Source organism: Melanerpes formicivorus, unplaced genomic scaffold (assembly GCF_026170545.1).
Source record: "Melanerpes formicivorus ecotype bairdi unplaced genomic scaffold, bMelFor1.0.p_v2 SCAF_56, whole genome shotgun sequence".
Taxonomy (NCBI): Eukaryota; Metazoa; Chordata; class Aves; order Piciformes; family Picidae; genus Melanerpes; species Melanerpes formicivorus.
In genome coordinates this window covers 419,777-441,928 of record NW_027142408.1, presented here as the reverse complement: position 1 = coordinate 441,928, position 22,152 = coordinate 419,777, and the positions used below count along the sequence as shown (strand labels likewise).

The window sequence follows — 22,152 nt, the reverse complement described above, 5'->3', positions numbered from 1 at the left end:
GGTCTTCAAGCCCAAAGAAGAGACCAGAAGCTTCCCAAAGGGGGTGAGACATTGTGGCCATCCCCTGGCCTGGCCAGAAGTCTCCAGCTGGAGGACAGGAGAGGACAGCAGTGGCTTGTTTGCTGGTGCCAGACTGGGGCTCCCTGGCAGCAGCCAGTCCATGTGGCGGGGCAAAATGGAGGAGGCAGGCACCAAAGTCCTCCTGCTCCACAGCTCCACCACCCTGCAGAGCCCAGGGCTGTGCTGGTTGCTCCTCCCCCTTACCATGGCAATGTTAGTGCAGGTATGGAAGAGAACAGTGAAGTCAGGCTCCTCCAGGCCCTTCTTCAGAGCCTTCAGCCCCTCCACCATCTCATCTCGGTGATCCCGGGCGAAACCTGGAGCCAGAGGGGACAACCAGTGAGCTCCTCAGGTTCTGCACCCAAAAGGCACCTTGGCAGCCAGCTGGGCTCTCCTCAGGAGCTGGCCCAGCCCTCCAGGAGAAGCCAAGAAAGCAAGGTGCTGCCAAGGGGCAGCAGAACTTGCTCTGCAAGGAGCCACACCGCCCTGGGAGCAGGACGCAAAGGCCTCTCCTATAGCTGCTCAGGGCTTTGCTTCCCTCAGCACCTCCATCTGGAAGGGAGGAGTGACCCCTCCTGGAGAGAGGGAGAACACCAGGCTGAAGAGCAGGCTCAGGGACCTGCTCGAGCCCTGGCAGGAGACACCAACGCTCCTGTGATGGAATCCTCTCCTGGGCTGCATCCCCAGCAGGGTGAGCAGCAGGTCCAGTGGTTGTGCCCCTCTGATCTGCTGACACCCCACCTGCAGTGCTGGGGCAGCTCTGGAGTCCTCAGCAGAGACAGAGACCTGGTAGAGCAGGGCCAGAGGAGGCCACAGCAATGCTGGGAGGTCTGGAAGCCCTCTGCTGTGAGGCCAGGCTGAGAGAGCTGGGGGTGTTCAGCTTGGAGAAGAGAAAGGTCCAGGCAGACCTTCTGGTGGCCCTTGCAGGACTTCAAGTGGCCTAGAAGGATGCTGGGGAGTGACCTCCATCAGGAGGTGTTGTGGTGGTTCCAGGGGTGCTGGGTTTGAACTGGAAGAGGGAGATGGAGCCTGGAGCTGAGGCAGAAATCCTGCCCTGGGAGGGTGTGGAGAGCCTGGCCCAGGCTGCCCAGAGAGGTGGGAGATGGCCCAGCCCTGGAACCATCCCAGATCAGCTTGGCTGGGGCTGTGAGCAGCCTGCTGTGGCTGGAGATGCCCCTGCTGAGTGCAGAGGTTGGACTGGAAGAGCTTTAAGGTCCCCTCCTACCCAGCCCAGCCCAGCCCAGCCCAGCCCACAGTCTGATGCTCTCCACCATCCCTCCTCCTGCAGCCAACCACCTCTGCTGGTTGCTCTTCAGGGTCTCATACCAGGTGGAGGGCTGGGAGGAGAAGGGGAAGTGGTGAAGCCAGAAGCCTGCAGCAGGCCTCTGCACCAACCTTCATAGCAGAGCTGGATGTAGAGCAGGGAGTGGACGCAGTCCACGGCGTGCTGCCGGACGCTGGCCAGCGAGTCGGAGCAGCGCGGCGAGAAGAGGGCGATGAGGACACCCAGGTTGTAGAAGGGGATGACTGTCTGCAGGGGCACAGGGCACACTGCTGAGGGGACCACGAGGACACCACCACAAAGCCCATGGGGGTCACAGGTGAGGCCCAGGGAGGCCAAGAGCACCACAGCCCAGCAGGGTGCTGGCTGGAAAGGAGCTCTGGAGAAGGCCATGAGGTTCACACGTGAGTCCCTGCAAGGCCAAGAGCACCACAGCCCAGCAGGGTGCTGGCTGGAAAGGGCCTCTGGAGAGCCCCTAGCCCAGCAAAGGTGAGAAGGAGCCCTGAGGCCCATGCTCACTCACACTGACGTTGAGCTTGCTCAGGTAGAAGTCCAGCAGGGCAGCGCTGACCTCCACCGCCCGCTGCCGCTCGTGGTCCTTGCTTGACTTGATCCAGGGGCCCAGGTGCTGTGGGGAGAAGCACCAGAGAGAAGAGAAGCTCAGCTGCTTCACCAACACAGCCAGGATGGCCCTCAGCCCAGCCAGCCTGGCAGTCTTTGACAGCTGGAGAGGAGCCAGAGAGTGCCCAGCTGGCCAAGAAGGCCACCAGCAGCCTGGCCTGGAGCAGCCCCAGGCTGGGCAGCAGCAGCAGGGCAGGGATGGTGCCCCTGGGCTGGGGAGGCCAGCCCTGGAGTGCTGGGCTCAGCTTTGGGACCCTGACTCCAAGAAGACCCTAGAGGGGCCAGAGGTGATCAGAGAAGGGGAAGGGAGCTGGGGAAGGGAGTTGGGGAAGGGTCTGGAGAGCTTGTGAGGAGCAGCTGAGGGAGCTGGGGGTGTGGAGCCTGCAGCAAAGGAGGCTGAGGGGAGACCTTGTGGCTCTCTGCAAGCCCCTGAGAGGAGGCTGCAGCCAGAGGGGCTGAGAGCTCTTGTGCCTCAAGTTGCCCCAGGGGAGGCTGAGGCTGGTCATGAGAGAGGGTTTCTGAAGAAGCACCACAGCCCAGCAGCACCTACTGCAAACATGTCCTGCAGCCCATGTGGGGTCAGGCTCCTCTGCAGCAGACTCTTCAGCAGGTCCTTGAGGGCACTGATGGTGTCAGCATACAGCATCTGGGGAGGAGAGAGGGTCACAGGCTGGGCCACCACTGCACCCCATCCCAGGGGTGCACAGAGGAAGAGATCCCTCCACAGGGACCTCTTAGGCACTGGGAGCCAAGAGCTGGCCATCCCCTGCTTGAGCCAAGGACCAGAAGCTCACCAGAGCTGAGCACTCCAGGACCTTCCACATGGGGATTTGGGCCCTCTCCCCAGGGACCTCTTCCCTAATCCCATCTTGCCCAGGCTGGACAAGCCTCTTGAAGGTGCTTCTTTTGGGGATGTGGAGCTGAAGGACACATTCTGCTGGTGACCTGGCTTAATGGGTTGGGCTCTTCCAACCTCAACAACTGCATGATTCTATGCAAGAAAGCCCAGGAAGCCTCCCAGGAGGGAAGGGCAGGGGAAATGAAGCCCAGGAAGCCTCCCAGGAGGGAAGGGCAGGAGAAAAGAAGCCCAGGAAGCCTCCCAGGAGGGAAGGGCAGGGGAAATGAAGCCCAGGAAGCCTCCCAGGATGGAAGGGCAGGGGAAATGAAGCCCAGGAAGCCTCCCAGGATGGAAGGGCAGGGGAAATGAAGCCCAGGAAGCCTCTCAGGATGGAAGGGCAGGAGGAGGTGGTGATTAACTCATGAACTCCACATTCTCAGGCCAGCTGCATGCAGAGCCGCTGGGGACAGCAGGAGCTGCAGGTTGGCCTTGCTGGGGACAGCAGGAGCCTCAGGCTCTCCCTGCAGGAGTGATGTGGTGGGGCACAGGGCCACCTCACAGGCAGCCAGCAGCTGCCACAGCTTCATTAGTGGAGCTTTAATTGGCATTCATTAAGCCCTGAAGTGCAGCAGGGGGTGGGGAGCAGCTGCAGCCTCTCCAGAGCTGGATGGAGAGGGAGGAGCCTCCTCCCCCAGGACCATTTTGGGGGGGTTTGACACCTCCACAGGGTCTTCACGCTCTGGTTGGCAGAGGTTTGGACTTGCTGATGAGCTCCCACCTCAAAGGGCCCCATCAGGAGATCAGTGAGGCAGGAAATGCTGCCCAGATCGATTCCAAGGGGCTTGTCCCATGGAGATACTGGGGTCACTAGACCCTGGGGGTGCTGGGGGCTGTGAGGAGGCAGCTGAAGGTGGTGAAGGTGAGGAATCAAACCATTGATTTGAGGAAAAATTGGGAGTCATTCTCCAAAGCAGGGAGAAATGGCACTTGGTGACCAGCACAAAGGGCTCAGTCTGACTGGAGGAGGCCTCAGGAGACAGGCAGAGAATTGAGGGTGAGCTCAGGAAGGTCTCAAGAGCCTGAAAAATAAGCTACCACAAGCCTAGGAGAAGATGCATTGTGGGGGCAAGAGAAGAATAACCAGGCTGGAGCAGGTCCAGAGAGGACAATGGGAGCTGGGGAGAGGTCTGGAGAACACAGGGAAGGGTCTGGAGAACTTGTGAGGAGCAGCTGAGGGAGCTGGGGGTGTGGAGCCTGCAGCAAAGGAGGCTGAGGGGAGACCTTGTGGCTCTCTGCAAGCCCCTGAGAGGAGGCTGCAGCCAGCTGGGGCTGAGAGCTCTTGTGCCAAGCATTGGGCCAAGAGGAAGTGGCCTTAAGTTTCCCCAGGGAAGGTTGAGGTTGATCATGAGGAACAATTTCTGCCCCCGAGGCTTGTGCAGGCCTGGCCCAGGCTGCCCAGGGCAGTGGTGGAGTCCCCATCCCTGGGGGTGTTTCCCAGCTGTGGTGCTGAGGGCCACGGTGTGGTGCTGCCCTGGCAGTGCTGGGTCAGTGGTTGGACTCCAGGAGCTCAGAGGTCTCTTCCAACCTCAACAGTTCCACAGTTCTGAAACCTGCTGCCCCAAAAGCAAGGCCCTGGAGCAGCCATGAGCACAGCTCCGGTGTCCCCTCACCAGCTCTGCTCCAGGCAGGCAGGTCTAAGCACATGAGTAGCTCCAGCTCCCTGCCCACCACAGCCCATGCTGGTTCCTCACATCCTTGTTGAGAGCATCTTCTCCATTCTCCTCCCTGTCCAGCGGAGGCAGGGCCAGCACAGCAGCCAGGCAGGTGTCCAGCAGCTCTGTCCTGTCAGGGTCACTGAGGTGGGGCTCCAGGATGCTGGGCCTAGGTTAAGGAAGCACCAGGGATGCAGGGAGGGCTATGGGAGGACCTTCCAACCCCTGTTGGACTTCAGCACACCTCCCAAGGAAGAGATGACAGGACAAGAGGAAGTCATGACATGGTTTGGGTTGCCCAGGGCAGTGGTGGAGTCCCCATCCCTGCAGGGGTTTCCAAGCCCTGGAGCTGTGGTGCTGAGGGCCATGGTTTGGTGCTGCCCTGGCAGTGCTGGGTCAGTGGTTGGACTCCAGGAGCTTGGAGGCCTCTTCCAACCCCAACAATTTGCTGTCTCTGTGAGGGGACACCAGTGTTCCTTCCAACTTCAACCACTCCCTGAGTGGTGCTCCTCGGCTCCAGGCTGAGCAGCAGCAGGTCCCAGCAGGGGCAGCAGTGCTAGCAGGATGTGTGCCAGGAGCTGGGCCATGCTGCCTACTTTTAGCTGAGCCACCTCTGTGTCATCCACAGCAGTCTCCTGGCTCAGGTCCCTCCACCAAGGGCACTCACTGCAGAAGCCAACAAGAACTGCCTGCTCTCTCAGTGGGCCTTAAGCAGCTGGCTGCTTGCCCAAGCTGGGAGCAGTGCTGACACCCTGCAGGCTCTGCTGCCACCTAGCCAGAGCTGGCCAGGCTGGAGAGTAGGGCAGAGGAACCTCCTGAGGTTCAGCCAGGGCAGGGGGAGGGTCCTGCCTCTGGGGACAGTGCAACAACCCCTGCCCCAGTCCAGCAGAGGGGGAGCTGCTGGGAAGGAACTGGGAGTGCTGGGGGGGAACAAGGTCCCCATCAGCCAGCAAGGTGGCCAAGAAGGCCAAGGGTCCCCTGGGGACATGCAGCAGAGTGTGGCCAGCAGGACAAGGGAGGTTCTCCTGCCCCTCTGCTCTGCCCTGCTCAGCACACAGCTGCACAACTGGGGCCAGGGCTGGGCTCCCCAGCTCACAGACTGGCAACTGCTGCACAGAGGCCACTGCAGGCTGGGAAGCTGCTGAGAAGACTCTGAGGAGGGAAGAGTGAGGGACCTGGGGCTGCTGAGCCTGGGCAGGAGAAGACTCAGAGGGAATCTTCTCAGCATCTGCAGGCTGGGGGACAAGAGGCTGGGGCCAGCCCCTTGCCAGTGGTGGCCAGGGCCAGGCCAAGGGGCAGCAGGCACAAAGTGGAAGCCAGGAGGTTCCCTCAGGAGTAGCCTCTTGGCTTGGAGGCTTCTGAGCCCTGGAGCAGGCTGCCCAGAGAGGTTGTGGAGTCTCCTTGTGTGGAGAGCTTGCAAAGGCAGCTGGGCCTGGGGATCCTGGGCACCTGCTGGGGGTGCCCCTGCTGGAGCAGGGGGCTGCCCTGGTTGAGCTCCAGAGCTCCCTTCCCACCACAGAGCACTCAGGGACTCTGACAGCTGAGCTGAACCACACCACCAGCACAGCTCTGTCCATGTTTCCACCAAGAGGAGAACCTGGCCAGCAGGCCAAGAGCACAAAGCAGGGAGCAGGGTGTGGGAGCAGCATGTGCAGCAGCACCCCAGTGGGAGGGAGAGGGAGGAAGGATACACCAGGTAGGTGCAGGCCACCATGGCTCGCTGCCGCACCGGCGTCCGCAGCGCCTCCAGCGGCTCCGCTTTGATCAGCTCCTGCCAGGGACAACAAGGAGAGGCTCCTGCTCACCTCCAGCCCTGTTGCACTTGGAGCATGGCCCAAACGTGATGACAGTCAGTCAGGAGCCACCAGGTGCTTGCCCCACAGCCCATATGATGCACAGCAACCTCTCACCTTGGGCAACATGGTCATGGAGATGATGAACTCAGGGACTGGGCTGGCTTGAAGAGACCTTTGGAGGTCCTTCCGTCCAACCCCTGCACCCAGCAGGGACATCTCCAACCAGGTTGCTCACAGCCCCAGCCAAGCTGACCTGGGATGGTTCCAGGGCTGGGCCATCTCCCACCTCTCTGGGCAGCCTGGGCCAGGCTCTCCACACCCTCCCAGGGCAGGACTTCTGCCTCAGCTCCAGGCTCCATCTCTCTCTTCCAGGTCAAACCCAGCACCCCTGGGCCCACCACAACACCTCCCTCCCCAGCATTCTTCTAGGCCACTTGAAGTCCTGCAAGGGCCACCAGAAGGTCTGCCTGGACCTTTCTCTTCTCCAAGCTGAACACCCCCAGCTCTGCCAGCCTCAGCAGAGGGCTTCCAGCCCTCCCATCATCACTGTGACCTGCTCTACCCAGGCTCCACCACAACCCTGTCTCTGCTGTGCTGAAGATCCCTGAGCTGGACACACTCAGCCCACACCTCCAGCCTTAACCCTCAGCAACACGTGCTGGGAACCTCCCTTGGTGTCCCCTTCTCAAGCAGGCCAGCCCCAGGGCTTGCCCTTACCACCATCTGTGCCACCAGCTCAGCTTTGCGGGAGAAGACGAAGTCCCCACCCTTGAGGGCGCTGCAGATGGCCTGGCTGATCATGCAGATGCTCCTGATCAGGCACAGCTTCAGGGTCAGGTCCTGAGGGCAGAAACAGTGGGGGAGGAGTGAAGAGCAAGCCTAGCCCAGAGCCCCAAGTCCTCATCCCCCCCAGCACTGGTGGCCCTGCAGAAGTGGTGCTCAGGTGGGGCTCAGCAGGTGTTAGCAGCGTGGGGGCTCAGCGCTCTGCTCTGGGACCACGTTACAGGCTCTCTGGTGGCCACCCTGGCCACGGTGTCACAGGCTAGCTGGAGCTCCCTGGCAGCAGCTGGGATGAGGACAGTCCTCCAGGATCTCCCTCTGCTCACCAAGGAGCTCAAGGCAGCTCTGGGAGTCACCAGGAGCTCTTTCTCCTGCACAGCTCAGTGTCTGAGCCAGCCATAGAATCGTGCAAGGGTTGAGCTTGGAGAAGACCTTCAAGATCATTGAGTCCAACCATTAACCCAGCACTGCCAAGTTGATGTGGGGTCAAGAGGAGACACCCCAGTCAAAGGTCTCCCCTCATCCTAGGCAGCCAGAGGAGCAGTTGAGCAAGAAGGTCCCAGCTGAGGGGCTGGAGATGTTCTCCAGAAGCTGTTAGTGCCAGCAGGAGCCCAGAAGGAAAAGGCATTAGTGGGGCCTGGGGAAGAAGTCCTTGGCCTGACCCTTCATCTAGCCAGCACCATTTTTCTTGTTCAAGAGGGGAACAGCAACCCTCAGCTCCTCCTTGTCCTCAAGAGAAATCACCTGGGACTCAACCCCCTTGAGTGACTGCTCCAGGAGGGGACAGGAAAGCTGGTGGCTTTTAACTGAGTGGTGGCTCAGCCTCTAGTGTCCACAAGGTTCCTCACATGTGGGAAGCTGGAGGAGCTGCCTCCCCCTGGGCAGGTGGGTGAGACTCCCACCACAGCAGAGCCTGAAGCCCCCCAACAGCTCCAAGGAGGGACTTTCCTTTTGCCAGCAGGACAGACCCAAGGTGGGCAGAGCTCCACGAGCTCCTTCCACCCAGGGAAGGCGCAACCTCGGCCTGAAGGGTGGAAGGTGGCAAGCTCAGGTCCACCGGCAAGCAGCAAGCTTGGCCACAAGCACCCAGGGGAGGCCAACAAGCCTTTGCTGTTCCACCACCACCTTCACCAAGTTTCCACCCTACAAGCTCTGCTCTTCCCCTTCCCTTCTGCTGTGGGTTTGGGCACTTCCAAGCACCAGGCTCCAACACCAAGAGCCAGGCCGAGGAGCTCAGGGTGAGCAGCAGAAGCTCCTGCAGCTCTCCCGGTCCCCGCGGTGCCGCTGCGAGGTCAAGAGAGAGCTGCTCTGCAGGGGAACCCAGAGCAAAGAGGCAGAGAGAGCAGGAGGAGCAGGTCAGGTTGACCCTCACACTGTACCTTGGTCTCTACCTTTATGCCCAGAACCTGAACAAGAAAACAAGAGAGTTAGCGAGGCGGCGAGGGAAGACCTCCGCGGCCAACCTCCTCCCAGCAGCCGCCCAGCCGGCGCCTGCCGAGGCCGAACGTCCGGAGCAGCCCTGGCAGCTCTCACCCAGGTGGTGTCCTCTCCCTCCCCAGGGGGGAGGGGCTGTGGCAGCAGCTCACCTTGGTGTTGAAGTACTGGAAGATGTTCTTCAGGATGTCGGCTTCGATGCGGGAGAGCAGCAGCTCCTTGGGTGCGCAGGCAGCCACGTAGCCGTAGCACAGGATCAGGCTGCTCTTGATCTTCTCCACCTCGCTGTCACTGCGGTCCTGAGGGGAGCAGGAGGTCACTGGGGGGGACTAGGGGAGAGGCTGAGGCTGGTTCTTCCCAGCTCCTGCTAGGAGAGGGGCCACTGGGCCACCAGAAGGTGGCCTCAAGAAGACAGGACCACTGCAAGCTCATTCTGGACCTTCAGTTCCCATCCCCTGGGTGCTGAAGGGGCCCTCAAGGAGACAGGACCACTGCAAGCTCATTCTGCACCTTCAGTTCCCCTCCCCTGGGCGCTGGAGGGGCCCTCAAGGAGACAGGACCCCTGCAAGCTCACTCTGGACCTTCAGTTCCCCTTTCTTTGGTGGTAGCAGTGAGCTTCAAAGCCCTGATGGAGCATCAAGCATCTGAGCATGAGTTCCACCAACAGGATGTCACTGCCCAGGGCACAAACCCCAGTCTGCCTCCAAGTGGTACCAGGTATAGCCCTGTGGGGAGGCACACAAGGCCCAATCTGGTCAAGTTAAGCTGAGGGGATGGAGGCACCCTCAGGAAGTTTGCAGAGGACACCAAGTCAGAGAGGACTGTTGAACTGCTGGAGGGTTTGAAGGATCCACAGAGGAATCTGAGGGTCTCCAGAGGGCTTTGGAACTCTCCAGAGAAGTTTGGGGCTCTCCAGAAGCAGCTGGCCAGGCTGGCCGGATGAGGCCAATGGGATGAGCTTGAGCAAGGCCAAGTGCCAGGTCCTGCCTTTGGCTCCCACACCAAGGCCAGGAAGGCTCCAGGCTGGGGGCAGAGGGGCTGGAAAGTGCCTAGTAGGAAAGGCCCTGGGGGGTGGTGACAGCAGCTGGAGAGGAGCCAGAGAGTGCCCAGGTGGCCAAGAAGGCCACCAGCAGCCTGGCCTGGAGCAGCCCCAGGGTGGGCAGCAGCAGCAGAGCAGGGATGGTGCCCCTGGAGTGCTGGACTCAGCTTTAGGTCTCTGACTCCAAGAAGGACCTTGAAGGACTGGTGGTGTGCAGAGAAAGGGCAAGGGAGCTGGGGAAGGGTCTGGAGAAGAAGGAGAAGGGTCTGGAGAACTTGTGAGGAGCTGCTGAGGGAGCTGGGGGTGTGGAGCCTGCAGCAAAGGAGGCTGAGGGGAGACCTTGTGGCTCTCTGCAAGGCCCTGAGAGGAGACTGCAGCCAGGTGGGGCTGAGATCTCTTGTGCCAAGTGTTGGGCCAGGAGGAAGCAGCCTCAGGTTGCCCCAGGGGAGGTTGGGGATGGCCATGAGGAAGAATTTCTGCCCCTTGAGGCTTGTGCAGGCCTGGCCCAAGCTGCCCTGGAGGGGTTTCCAGGCTGTGGAGCTGTGGTGCTGAGGGCCATGGTTTTGTCCCAGCTTTGGATGAGTTAGAGAATGGTTGGACTCCATGATCTTAAAGGGCTTCTCCAACCCAACCCATTCCATGACTCCAGATTTCCCTGATGGACACTGGAGACAAGCTGAAGCCTTCCTGAGCTTCATCCAGCACCAAAACAGCTTCAGCAGGAGATGAGTCTGCTGGAGAGAACATCCAGGAACTGGTTGCTCATCCCAAGCAGCCTCCCATGCCAAGAGCAGCTCCTGGAGAGGCTGGGGGTGTCCCAGTCCCAGAGGCACAGCAGCTCCTCAAAGCTGAGCAGGACCTGGTGGCTCTCACCTTGAAGATGCTGAAGAGCCCCACGGACTTCTTGAAGACATCCGAGCGAACAAACTCCTCCAGCTTGGCCAAGGTCTCCTCCAGGTGATTCACTGCACAGATCCCAAAGCAGGAAGCAAGGCCCTGGAGGAAGAGGAGACAACTGATGAGGAGGAAGCCACCCATGCCCCAGGTGACACCTACAGGGACACTGGTTCTTAGCTCCGTCCCAGCTGCTGAGCCATGGCCAGCTAGGAGCGGCTCCAGCAGCCTCTCCAAGGCCTGGAACACATCTCCAAGGGACAGGGGGGACAGGAAGGCTGTCCCTGTGCAGGTGACACAGCTCAGGAGGAGCCAGAGGGCTGGGATGGACACAACATGGAGCTGGCAGCAGCTCTACAGGAGACAGAAGCTGGCCAGAAGCAAGAGCAGAACAGGTTGAGCAGGTCCTGCCTTGCTGCAGCAGGTCCAGCAAGCTGGAGCTCCACAAGTGGTTTACTGAAGAGCAGCCCTTGGTGGAGCTGCAGAAGCTGGAGCAAATCCAGGCCACTAAGAGCAGCCTGTTCTGCAGCTACCAAGAGTGGGACAGCTCAGTGCTGGGGCCATCAAGTTGGATGGAGAACATGGCTAAGGGTGAAGAGAAGCTGGGGAGTGGTGAAGCTGGAACCTGGCCAGGATGAGGAGGAAGAGCTTGAAGCCAACCTCAGCTCCAAGGTAGCTTCAGGGCCCACTCAGCCAAATTCACCCCCCAGCCATTCTGCAGGAGGTACCTGCCCAGGCCAGGCATGGTGGGACCAGCAGAGAGAGGTCAGCACAGCAGGGCTGCTCTCCTGGTCCCTCAGGATGACTCCTGGGACATCAAGCACACGTCCTCACCTCCCTTTCTGCCTCCTCGTGGTATCTGGCTGTCTCCAGGAGCTCCTGGAGCTGCTTCTGCACCAGGTCCTTGCTGGTGCAGGCCCCAAGCGTGGTCCCAATGCATTTATAGAGGAAGTTCTGGAAGGACAAGAGGAACATCACCACCACACAAGACCTGAAGAGCCCTGGTGGCCAGACTGAGCTTGGTCACACACAGGTGACTCCTCACAGCACCCTGAAGGTGGAGGATGGAGCCCAGCTGTAAGCAGCTGGGACACTGGGAGCACCACAGAGCAGTGCCTGGTCCAAGAAAGAGCCAACTGCAGCCATCAGAGCCAGGGCCAGGTAGAACCAAAGCCTTGCTGCTGCCCAAAGAGGAACAAAGTCACCATGACAGAGGGAGCATGAAGACCTGCCAGCTCCTGGTGACCAGCCAAGATGGGCTCAGCTCTGGTGGCTCCCACACCCCTCTAGAGACACCCTCAGCAGCCCATGGGACAGCTCCTCCCTCCTGAGCCACTGTAGGGACATCTCCACTGTCCTCTGCCCTCTCCAGCATGGACAGTCCCAGCCCACCCCAGCACTGGAAATGGGTTGTTGGGTTCCTTCTGCACCAGAGAGAAGAACCAAGGTGAAGGTTCTGCTCAGCTACAGCCCCTGCAGAGCACAGAATCACAGAGCTGTCCAGGTTGGAAGAACCCTTTGAGATCAGCAGGTCCAACCAGGTCCACTGCAGATGCAACACAAGCTGCACCAGAACTGGAGGAGCCTGGCTGGGAGCTCCTGAGGGATCAGTTCTGGACTGATCAGCATTGCATTTCCAAGCCCATCCAGCCACCTTGCCAACCTCCTGCTACATCTCCTGTCCTCCTCCTAGCCAGGGCAGTGGTGGAGACCCCATCCCTGGAGGGGCTTCACAGCTGTGGTGCTGAGGGCCATGGTTTGGTGGTGCCCTCTGGCAGTGATGGGTCACTGCTTGGACTCCAGGAGCTCAGAGGTCTTTCCCAACCTAAACCATTCCATGACTGGGTCCCACCACCCAGCTGGGACCACTACCCTCCTCTGGAATCTCTTCAAAATTAGTCAAACTAAGGAGCCTGAGAAGACCTTCCAGCCCTCAGATCATCTTCACAGACTCCTCTGGCCCTGCTCCATGTCTGCTGTGCTGAGGACTCCAAGCACTGCAGGTGGGGTTTCAGCAGCATGGAGAGGCACAGTGCCCTCCCTCCCTTGGCCACAAAGGCCTCAAAGGTCTCTGCCAAGCAAGCTGATTGGATGACTCCAAGGCCCAGCACCAAGCTGCTGGCAGAAGGAGGCCCTGCTGTGCCTCCTGACCCCCCCTCACCTTCTCCAGGGGGAAGCCGTTGTAGCTGCCCAGCTGCCGGCACATCTCCGCCACAAGGTGGCAGCTCCAGGCGCTGTCTGCCACGGCCGCCAGCGTCTCCTGCAGGAACTGGGGGAGGAAGCACATCCTAGAGCGACCTCCTCACTAACCAAGGAGCCTCAGCCAGGAGGGGGAGAGGAAGGCAATAAAGAAGCCACGAGGAGCTTGGTGAGACCCAGACAGAACTTCATCTCCACAGGCTGCACCCCCCAGAACCACCCCCCCTGGAGCTGGGCCTCTGTCCTCTGGGTCAAGTCTCTCTTCTTCCAAGATCAGCAGGACCCAAAGCCTACCAGCACCACCAGAGGAGCAGGATGAGTGCTCCTCAGCTTTAATTGCTTCCCATGGCCTATTTTCAGGCTAATTAACCAAGGGGACACTCCTGGGACCATTCTTCTCCAGCCCACCAAAAGAAGCCTCACAAAGCTCATTTTTAGCCTTCCTGCAGCCACCCCCTGAGCTTGACCCAGATCTCCTCTTCTGTGGTGACAAGACCTGGAGGTGTGACCACCTCTGCCAGCCACAGCCAGCACAGACCACTGGAAAAGCCAGCCCCAGGCTGATGTCCTGCATGAGCAGACCTGGATCCCCTGCACCCTGGTGACTCCTCAGCATGAGGACTTACCAGCAGCAGCTTCTCTTCCCACTCCTTCTGGGACAGGGACTTCTCTGTGTTCTCTAGGAGCAAGCACATTTTGGACACTGGTGTCTCCCCACAGAGACAGCAAATTGTTTGGGTTGGAAGAGGCCTCCAAGCTCCTGGAGTCCAACCACTGACCCAGCACTGCCAGGGCACCCCCAAACCATGGCCCTCAGCACCACGGCTTGGAAGCCCCTGCAGGGATGGGGACTCCAGCACTGCCCTGGGCAGCCTAGGCCAGGCCTGCTCAAGCTTCAAGGGGCAGAAATTGTTCCTCATGGCCAACCTCAACCTCCCCTGGGGATACTTCCCTCAGGAGTAGCCTCTTGGCCTGGAGGCTTCTGAGCCCTGGAGCAGGCTGCTCAAAGAGGTTGTGGAGTCTCCTTGTGTGGAGAGCTTGCAAAGGCAGCTAGGCATTGGGATCCTGGGTACCTGCTGGGGGTGCCCCTGCTTGGCCTGGACAGTGTCCAGAGGTCCCTTCCCATTCCCACCCTTCTGTGTGACAGGAAACAAAACTTCCTGGGAGAGCTTCAACATACCACAGGTTACCAGGCCCATGAGCAGCTCCCCACCTCACTCTTGGACATCCCCAGGCTTCCAGTCAAGCCTGGTGAAGCTGTCTCCAGCAGAAGCTTCATCCTACCTTCGATGTGCTCCACCAAGAGAGGAACCTTCTTGCTCCAGAGGAGCTGCAGCGCGGGGTGGACGCTGGCATGCAGCACAGCCAGCAGGCGCAGGGCGGCCACCCCCCGGCTGTCCCCGGCGTAGGGCTGGGAGGAAACCACCTGGAAGGTCAGAGATGGAACACAGAACGGTGGTCAGAGAAGGGAAAGTCACCTCCAGGCTGTGGGGCAGAGCACAGGACACACAGCACAGGAACCTGACAGTGGGCAGTGATGGGCCAGCCACGACTCCCTCTCCCTCCCTCTCCATACCTTGGAGAACAGCTTCCCACACTGGGTGAAGGAAAGCAAAGCCCAGGGCTGAGGAACAGCTTCTCAAAGCCCTGGAAGGACAGCTGGAGGTCTGCACCACAGCTCTGGGTGACTGAGCTCTTGGTCCATCTGGGCCAGGAGAAGCAGGGAGGGAGGGAGGAAGGGAGGGATTTCTTTGGAAGTGTTGGTGAGTTTGGAAGGATCCCCTAGTCCCAGCCTGGTGGGATTGGAAGGGAGCTCTGAGGCTCACCCAGGCCAAGCAGGGGCACCCACAGCAGGTGCCCAGGACCCAATGCCCAGCTGGCTTTGCAAGCTCTCCACACAAGGAGACTCCACAACCTCTCTGGGCAGCCTGCTCCAGGGCTCAGAAGCCTCCAAGCCAAGAGGTTGCTCCTGAGGGAACCTCCTGGCTTCCAGTTTGTGCCTGCTGCCCCTTGGCCTGTCCCCTGCTGCCCCAGCCTCCTCCTCCCCACCCTGCAGATGTTGAGAAGATCCTCTCTAAGTCTTCTCCTGTCTAGGCTAAGCAGAGACAGATCTGGACCAAGATCAAACTGTTGAGGTGTGTTGGGTTTAATGCTAGAAACACCACTTGAGGAGGAGAACCTCAGGGCCAGTGTTGGGGCTACCTTAGTGCAATGAGCTGGGTGATAATGGAATGGGCTAGGAACATCCAGGACCTGATTCTGGAGGTCCAACATGAAGCCAGTATCCCAGCTCTGGTTGTCAACTGGCTTTGCATAGTGGAGAAAGCTGGAGAGCACCTCCCCACACTTTGGAGAACATCTTTTTTGGGGGTCTACAGCCAAAGGAAGACCTTCTCCTCCAGCCACTCACCAGCAGTCTCGTTGTTAGGGCATAGGGTGAAGGAAGATTGGCTGCAAAGATGGGAAAGAAGATGTCAGAGTGTCTCAAAAGGAGGAGCTCAGCTCCTCAGCCTGGCCTGGCAGGGACAGCCCCAGCTGCCAGCAGCTCAGCCTGGCCTGGCACTGACCGTTGAGGTCATAGCGGATGAGGGAGCTGTTGTCTCCTTCCTCTTGCTTCTTCATGGCCAAACACATGAGGCTCTTGCAGAGTGGGGTGAGGGCATTGGTGAACTGGATGGGGGTCAGGAACTCCAGGAGGTATGGCCACAGGACCTGCCAGGAGGAGCAGAGGTGGGAGCAGAGCAGGGGACTGAGTGGGAGACAAGAGGAGATGCCAGGACAAAGGTCTTCTGCTGATGGGGAAGCTTCCCCAAGTCCTCTGAGCCAAGGCCTTTGTTGGGAGAGCTCCTGGAGTCATGGAATGGGTTGGAAGAGACCTCCAAGGTCTCAGTGGAATCCAACCACTGGCCCATCAGCAACCAGAGCTCATGGCCCTACCAAGCTGACCTGGGATGGTTCCAGGGCTGGGCCATCTCCCACCTCTCTGGGCAGCCTGGGCCAGGCTCTCCACACCCTCCCAGGGCAGGATTTCTGCCTCAGCTCCAGGCTCCATCTCCCTCTCCCAGTTCAAACCCAGCACCCCTGGGCCCACCACAACACCTCCTGATGGAGGTCCTCCCACAGCTTTCTTCTAAGTCCCCTAAAGTCCTGGTAGGCCAGCAGAAGGCCTCCCTGGAGACTTCTCTTTTCCAAGTTGAAGAACCCCAACACTCTCAGCCTGGCCTCACAGCAGAGAGCTTCCAGCCCCCCCATCATTGCTGTGGCCTCCTCTGGCCCTGCTCCAACAGGTCCCTGTGTTTCTTGCTCTGAGGACTTCCAGCACCACCTTGCTCCAGCTCTGGAGAAGCTCACAGCTGCTCCTTCAGGAGGACACCTCCCCAGCCCAGCCCCCTGCCCTGCTCCTGGAGGAGCAATGGCTCCTGCAAGAGGGGAGAGTGGTGACACCCCATCCCACCTGGCAGATACAGAATCCTGCATGTCACATGGGTGGTGCCAAGGGCAGTGTGGGACCCATCAGGTGAAGGGCAGCAGATGTGGGGCCAGCAAAAACCTCCCCAGGGGGGGCAAGGCCTCTGCAGACTCACGTTGTTCATCCTGTCCACGGTGGTGCTGAGGAGGAAGAGTGTGTTGACACTGATGCTCTGGACACTGTCACTGGTGAGGTCATCCAAGTCCAGGGGCTGTTTTTTGGGCTGCTGGAGCAGGAGGAAAGTGCAGCTCACCATGGATGGTGCCAACTCAACCACCCTTCCTAAGCCATTGAGGTGGCACAGCTGGCACATGGCAGGCTGGGAGGAATGGGAAGACTCCACGAACCACTTGGTTCCTCTCCAGAATCTGCTCCACGGAGCTCCTACAGCCCCAGACCACCAACCCTGCTGCTCTTTGAGGGTCAAGGGGATGAGCCCAGGGGTGGTTTTGGTTGGGCCCTGCAGCATCTCTCCAGTTTTTGAGGTTTGACCTCATTCCTCATTGTCCCAGAAGCAGACCAGGTCATGGGGAGAAGGTGGGGAGGAAGCTGCAGTGCTGCTGCGTGAGGGGTGGGGTAGTGGCAAGGAGGACATCAGCTGGCAAGGGGGACAGTCAGAGGGACACCTGCTGGCAAGGGGGACAGTCAGAGGGACGCCTGCTGGCAAGGGGGACAGCCAGAGGGACGCCTGCTGGCAAGGGGGACAGCCAGAGGGACGCCTGCTGGCAAGGGGGACAGCCAGAGGGACACCCTGAGGACATCTGCTGGCAAGGGAAGTGGCAAGGGCAACATGTGCTGGCCAGGGGGAGGGCCAAGGGGATACCCCAAGGAGAAAGGGCTGCGAAGCACAGGAGAGCAGGGCCACAGCTGGAGGCCGCTGCGGCTCCACAGCTCTGCTGAGGCCAAAGCCTGGAGGCAGTGGCTGCGCGGAGCCGCCGCGGGCAGCAGTCCGGTGGCAGCGGCAGGGGGCGAGGCGGGGGCGGCAGCGGCAGGGGGCGAGGCGGGGGGCGGCAGGGGGCGAGGCGGGGGGCGGCAGGGGGCGAGGCGGGGGCGGCAGCGGCAGGGGGCGCTGCTGGGGCGCGGGGGACGCGCTCACCGGCTGCGAGGGCAGGGCGCACTGCCGCACCAGGAACTCCATCATGGCCTCCCCGCCGGGCTGCTCCAGGTAGCCGTGGTGAGCCATGGCGCTGATCACCTGCACCACGGCACGCTTCACCTGCGGGCGGAGCGCGGCCTGGGCGTCACCGCGGGCAGCCGCCGGAGGCTCCGCCGCCCTCCCGCTGCAGCCGGGGTTAGCTCAGGCCCTACCCAGACCTGCCCCCGGCTATGGCACCTGCCAGCAGCGGCTGCACAAAGCAGAGGGGCAGCCACCCAGTGCTCACAGAGTGGAATGGCTGAGGTGGGAAGAGACCTCTGAGCTCCTGGAGCCCAACCACTGGCCCAGCACTGCCAGGGCAGCACCAAACCATGGCCCTCAGCACCACAGCTCCACAGCCTGGAAACCCCTGCAGGGATGGGGACTCAACACTGCCCTGGGCAGCCTGGGCCAGGCCTGCACAAGCCTCAAGGGGCAGAAATTCTTCCTCATGGCCAACCTCAGCCTCCCCTGGGGCAACCTGAGGCTGCTTCCTCTTGGCACAATGCTTGGAAGAAGACCCCAACCCTCACCAGGCCTCCTCTCAGGGACTTGCAGAGAGCCACAAGTTCTCCCTCAGCCTCCTTTGCTGCAGGCTCCTCACCCCCAGCTCCCTCAGCTGCTCCTCACAAGTTCTCCAAACCCCTCTCCTTCTTCTCCAGACCCTTCCCCAGCTCCCTACCCTTCTCTGGACATCTCCAGCCCCTCAAGGCCCTTCCTGGAGTGAGGAGCCCAAAGCTGAGCCCAGAACTCAAGGGGTGGGATCATCAAACAGGAGGACAACCTCCTGCTGCTGTGGTGTCCAGAGGGGACTGGCCAGGAGCCCATGGCCACCCCATTTGTGGTTCCATCTGGCAAAGCCAAGTTTTTGGGGTGGAAGTAAGACACAGCCTGGGGCCACATGAGTTGAGTCACCAGCACCCAGTGCTGGTCCCAGGAAGAGCTTCAGGCAGGACCATGTGTCACAGCCATGCTCAGATGTGGTTTTCACACAGGACAAAGAAACCAAGTCCCCATGTCCTCAAGCCCTCCTGCATCACTGGGAGGACATCTGCCCAAGTCCCAGCCAAGAGACAGAGGAGCAGCAGGAGGCAGAGGACAGTTGGGCTGTGCAGGACCCCAGAACTTACCTCCCAGCCCCTGAGAGACACCTTGGAGGAGCAGAAGCTCAGCTCACCTTGTTGCTGCTGTCCTGCAGAGGCAGCTTCATGGATGACATAATAAAGGGCTTCTTGATCTCCATCTGAGAGGCTGGAAGGACAAAAAGATGGAGCTCTGAAGCTCTTGAGATGCCAAGGGTGGAGCTGCTGACCCCAAACACCTCCTTTTCCCATCAGGGAGAGCTTTATCGCCCACCCCCTTCCCAGCAGCCCAGCTTCCTCCTCCCCTCCCCTGCAGCCAAGGTGGGGATCCAGCTCCTCACCCCAGCAACCAGGAGAAGAATGAGGAGGGGTGACGGAGAAGAACGCATTGGAAGGAGGAGAAAGCCCGTCTGGAAGCCCTCAAGACCTCACCAAGGCTGATGGGAGGGTGAGAGGGGGGCAGGCACTCACAGGCACTGTTGATGATCTGCCTCATGATCAGCAGGGTCCCCACACGAGTCCGCTCGCTGCTGCTCTCCAGCTTGGGCAGGAGGAAGGCCAGGACACGGTCAGGGAAGGAGCAGGCTGTGGAACCAAACCAACCAGCATGGTTACCAACCAGGTCACAGCCTCAGGGACACAGGCACCACAGCCCCTGCAGGGGGACATCCCACCCCACCCCTCCCAAGTGGCATGGGGGCTGTGGGTGCTGCTGATGGGGACCCTCCCTCGAGGGCACCCACAGCAGGCTCGGAGATGGCACCGAGCTGAGAGGTGTGGCTGATGCTCTGCAGGGCAGATGCCACCCAGCACCACCTGGTCAGGGTGGTGAGGTGGGGCTCTGTGAAGCTCATGGGGTTCAACAAGGCCCAGGGCAAGGCCATGAATATGGGTTGGGGCAACCTCTGCTATCACTCCAGGCTGGGAGTGGAGAAGTACTTGTGGGGGCTGGTGGGTGAGAAGCTGGAGACTCAGGGGTTGTTCAGCCTGGAAAAGGCTCCAGGGAGACCTTCTGGGTGGCCTTCCAGGACATCATGGGACTTAGAAGAATGCTGTGGGGAACCTTCCTCAGGAAGGGTTGTGGTGGGACCAGGGGTGCTGGGTTTGAACTGGGAGAGGGAGATAGAGCCTGGAGCTGAGGAAGACATTCCACACTGGGAGAGCCTGGCCCAGGCTGCCCAGGGAGGTGGGAGATGCCTCAGCATCATGGAACCATCCCAGATCAGCTTGGTTGGGGCTCTGAGCCACCTGCTGTGGTTGGAGATGTCCCTGCTGATTCTGAAAAGCTGGGCTGGATGATCTCCAGAGGTTCCTTCCAGTCCCAGCCATGCTGGATTCTGTGCTCTCCAGGGACACCTGGGCAGAGCTGTTGCCATCTGCAAGCCTGAAGCTGTGGGCTGGAGCCAGGACATCAACCACCACCTCCTCCCCCCATCTTCCTAGGCAGCTAAGAGATGTCCATCCCCCAAGCCCAGATGGCAGCAGGGGAATCAAACCCCTCCATCCACCACACACAACTCCCTGGAGAAGACCACAGAACAGCAAGGGCAGAGCACCCACCCCAGGGCAGGACAGCCACAGGGCGTGACCCAAAGGTGCAGAAGCCTTTGGGGCAGTTCCTTACCCAAGACGGTGAAGCAGCGAAGGACCTCGGTGTGGTTCTTCACAGCCAAGGGCACAGCTGGGTCTGCAGGGACACAGATCTGGGGAGAGAGAGCTGCAGTGAGGGCCCCCAGCAGAAGCACCTCCCATGAGCCCATTAATTGAGGTGTTTGGTTTCCTTCTGCTGCAGCCAGAGCTGCTCCAGCTTTGGACAGCCCAACCCAGCTCGCAGATCCTTGAACACCAGAGCCCAGGGGCTGGGAGAACCATGGGCGGCCAAAGAAGATGAGCACCTCAGAGAGGCACAACCAGGAGATGGCAATGGCAATCCCAGACTGCTCCAAGGAAGCTGCCAGCAGCTCCAGCTGAGGGCCATGCTCCAGGGCAGCCCCCAGCTTGCCTGCCCAAGGCCTACCTGGGGGTGCAGGGTGGCCAGGAGAGCGTCCAGCTGGGCGTCGAGGCTGCGGCTGCCGATGTCCACCGAGGCTTCCAGGATCTGGCAGAGGCTCTGCTCAACAAGAGGCAGCGCGTGGTTCCCACCAGGAAGACAATTCCAGGGGGGAATGGAGCTCAGGTGGGCCCAAGAGGCTTGAGCTCAGCAGCAGGAGGGATCACAGGGGAGCCAGGGACAGGTCCTTGAGCAGAGCTGCTAACCTTGGATATGTAGAAGGCCTCTGTGTGCTTCTTGTAGAGCGAGAGGATGCCTGGGATCAGCCTGGGCAGCTGCTCCTCCAGCTTCTCAGCAGGCAGCAGGTGACTCATGGGGCCCAGAGCTTCCACCACAGCCAGGCGCAGCTGCAGGGGGACAGCAGGAGGTGAGAAGGGGGCTGGGCCACGGATGGACCTGCTGGGGTAACAGCCCACCATGGAGCTGCTCCTCAGGCTGCCTGGGGAGGCCCTGGGGGGTGGGGGCAGCAGCTGGAAAGAAGCCAGAGAGTGCCCAGCTGGCCAAGAAGGCCACCAGCAGCGGGCCTGGAGCAGCCCCAGGCTGGGCAGCAGGAGCAGGGCAGGGATGGTGCCTCTGGGCTGGGGATACTGGGGAGGCCACCCCTGGAGTGCTGGGCTCAGCTTTGGGCCTCTGACTCCCAAAAGGGCCTTGAGGGGCTGGAGATGCCCAAAGAAGGGCAAGGGAGCTGGGGAAGGGTCTGGAGAAGGAGAAGAAGGGTCTGGGGAATTTGTGAGGAGCAGCTGAGGGAGCTGGGGGTGTGGAGCCTGCAGCAAAGGAGGCTGAGGGGAGACCTTGTGGCTCTCTGCAAGCCCCTGAGAGGAGGCTGCAGCCAGGGGGGGCTGAGAGCTCTTGTACCAAGCACTGGGCCAAGAGGAAGCAGCCTCAGGTTGCCCCAGGGGAGGCTGAGGTTGGCCATGAGGAAGAATTTCTGAGGCCTGAACAGGCTGGCCCAGGCTGCCCAGGGCAGCGCTGGAGTCCCCATCCCTGCAGAGGTTCCCAAGCTGTGGTGCTGAGGGCCATGGTTTGGGGGTGCCCTGGCAGTGCTGGGTCAGTGGCTGGACTCCATGACCCAAAAATCTCTCACAAGTCTCCCCACAACTCCACCACATTAGAGGAGGAGTTTCAGGCAGATCCAAGCAGGACATTTTTGACCCTGAGGGTGTGGGGAGCCAGCCCGGGCCAGCTTGGCTGGGGCTGTGAGCCAGCTGCTGGGGCTGGAGCTGTCCCTGCTGAGGGCAGGCCGGGGCTAGGCCCCCAGAGGCGGGCCCGGCCCCAGCAGGGGGCGCTGCTCACCTTGGCCTCGCGGTGCTGCAGCCAGCTGTTGAAGAGCACTTCGTAGGCGCTGAAGAGCTCGGCGGAGAAGGTGTCCTTCCGCACCGTGGGGTCCGGGGCCTGGTCCAGGTTGGCCAGGTACTCCTGGATGCTCTCACTGAAGTGCTGCAGGGCTGGGAGGCAGGCCAGGGGTTAGATGCCCCACAGGGCTTGTGCCAGCCCCAGCTGGAGGCAGGTGCTCACTGCTGGGCTGGGCACTGCTCAGGGACGGGCAGATGCACTGCAGCTCAGAGACTCCCCCAGAGGAGGTCGTGCTGGGGGACTCCTGGGGTCCCCTAGGCCTTTGTGAGCTTCCTCGAGGGCTTTTGTTGCTCCCTCAGAGCTTTATAGAGTTCCCCGGAGCTTTATGGGGTCCCTCATGGTTTCACAAAGCTCCCCAGAGCGTTACAGGGCTCCTCATGGGCTTTATGCAGCTCCTCATGCTTCTAT

At 60.7% G+C, this 22,152-nt stretch overlaps 1 protein-coding gene across 4 annotated transcripts in view; it reads right to left on the bottom strand.

The window, feature by feature from the left end:
- Positions 1 to 22,152, bottom strand: part of MROH1 (maestro heat like repeat family member 1) — a 54,144-nt gene that overhangs the window by 22,522 nt on the left and 9,470 nt on the right. Inside the window, exons 7-30 of one of the 4 annotated variants that reach the window (XM_068161088.1) lie at positions 21,685 to 21,836; positions 20,598 to 20,738; positions 20,359 to 20,451; positions 19,966 to 20,044; positions 18,813 to 18,926; positions 18,437 to 18,510; positions 17,221 to 17,340; positions 16,240 to 16,350; positions 15,223 to 15,367; positions 15,066 to 15,106; positions 13,940 to 14,081; positions 13,282 to 13,334; positions 12,618 to 12,725; positions 11,291 to 11,410; positions 10,436 to 10,558; positions 8,676 to 8,822; positions 8,469 to 8,495; positions 7,027 to 7,149; positions 6,205 to 6,284; positions 4,553 to 4,676; positions 2,514 to 2,609; positions 1,866 to 1,970; positions 1,456 to 1,591; positions 265 to 377 (exon numbers count right to left, since the gene is read on the bottom strand). In XM_068161088.1, the coding sequence (XP_068017189.1) occupies positions 265 to 377; positions 1,456 to 1,591; positions 1,866 to 1,970; positions 2,514 to 2,609; positions 4,553 to 4,676; positions 6,205 to 6,284; positions 7,027 to 7,149; positions 8,469 to 8,495; positions 8,676 to 8,822; positions 10,436 to 10,558; positions 11,291 to 11,410; positions 12,618 to 12,725; positions 13,282 to 13,334; positions 13,940 to 14,081; positions 15,066 to 15,106; positions 15,223 to 15,367; positions 16,240 to 16,350; positions 17,221 to 17,340; positions 18,437 to 18,510; positions 18,813 to 18,926; positions 19,966 to 20,044; positions 20,359 to 20,451; positions 20,598 to 20,738; positions 21,685 to 21,836 (2,567 nt within the window). The remainder of the gene's footprint in view (positions 1 to 264; positions 378 to 1,455; positions 1,592 to 1,865; positions 1,971 to 2,513; positions 2,610 to 4,552; positions 4,677 to 6,204; positions 6,285 to 7,026; positions 7,150 to 8,468; positions 8,496 to 8,675; positions 8,823 to 10,435; positions 10,559 to 11,290; positions 11,411 to 12,617; positions 12,726 to 13,281; positions 13,335 to 13,939; positions 14,082 to 15,065; positions 15,107 to 15,222; positions 15,368 to 16,239; positions 16,351 to 17,220; positions 17,341 to 18,436; positions 18,511 to 18,812; positions 18,927 to 19,965; positions 20,045 to 20,358; positions 20,452 to 20,597; positions 20,739 to 21,684; positions 21,837 to 22,152) is intronic. The other 3 variants (XM_068161089.1, XM_068161090.1, XM_068161091.1) reach the window with 3 other exon arrangements.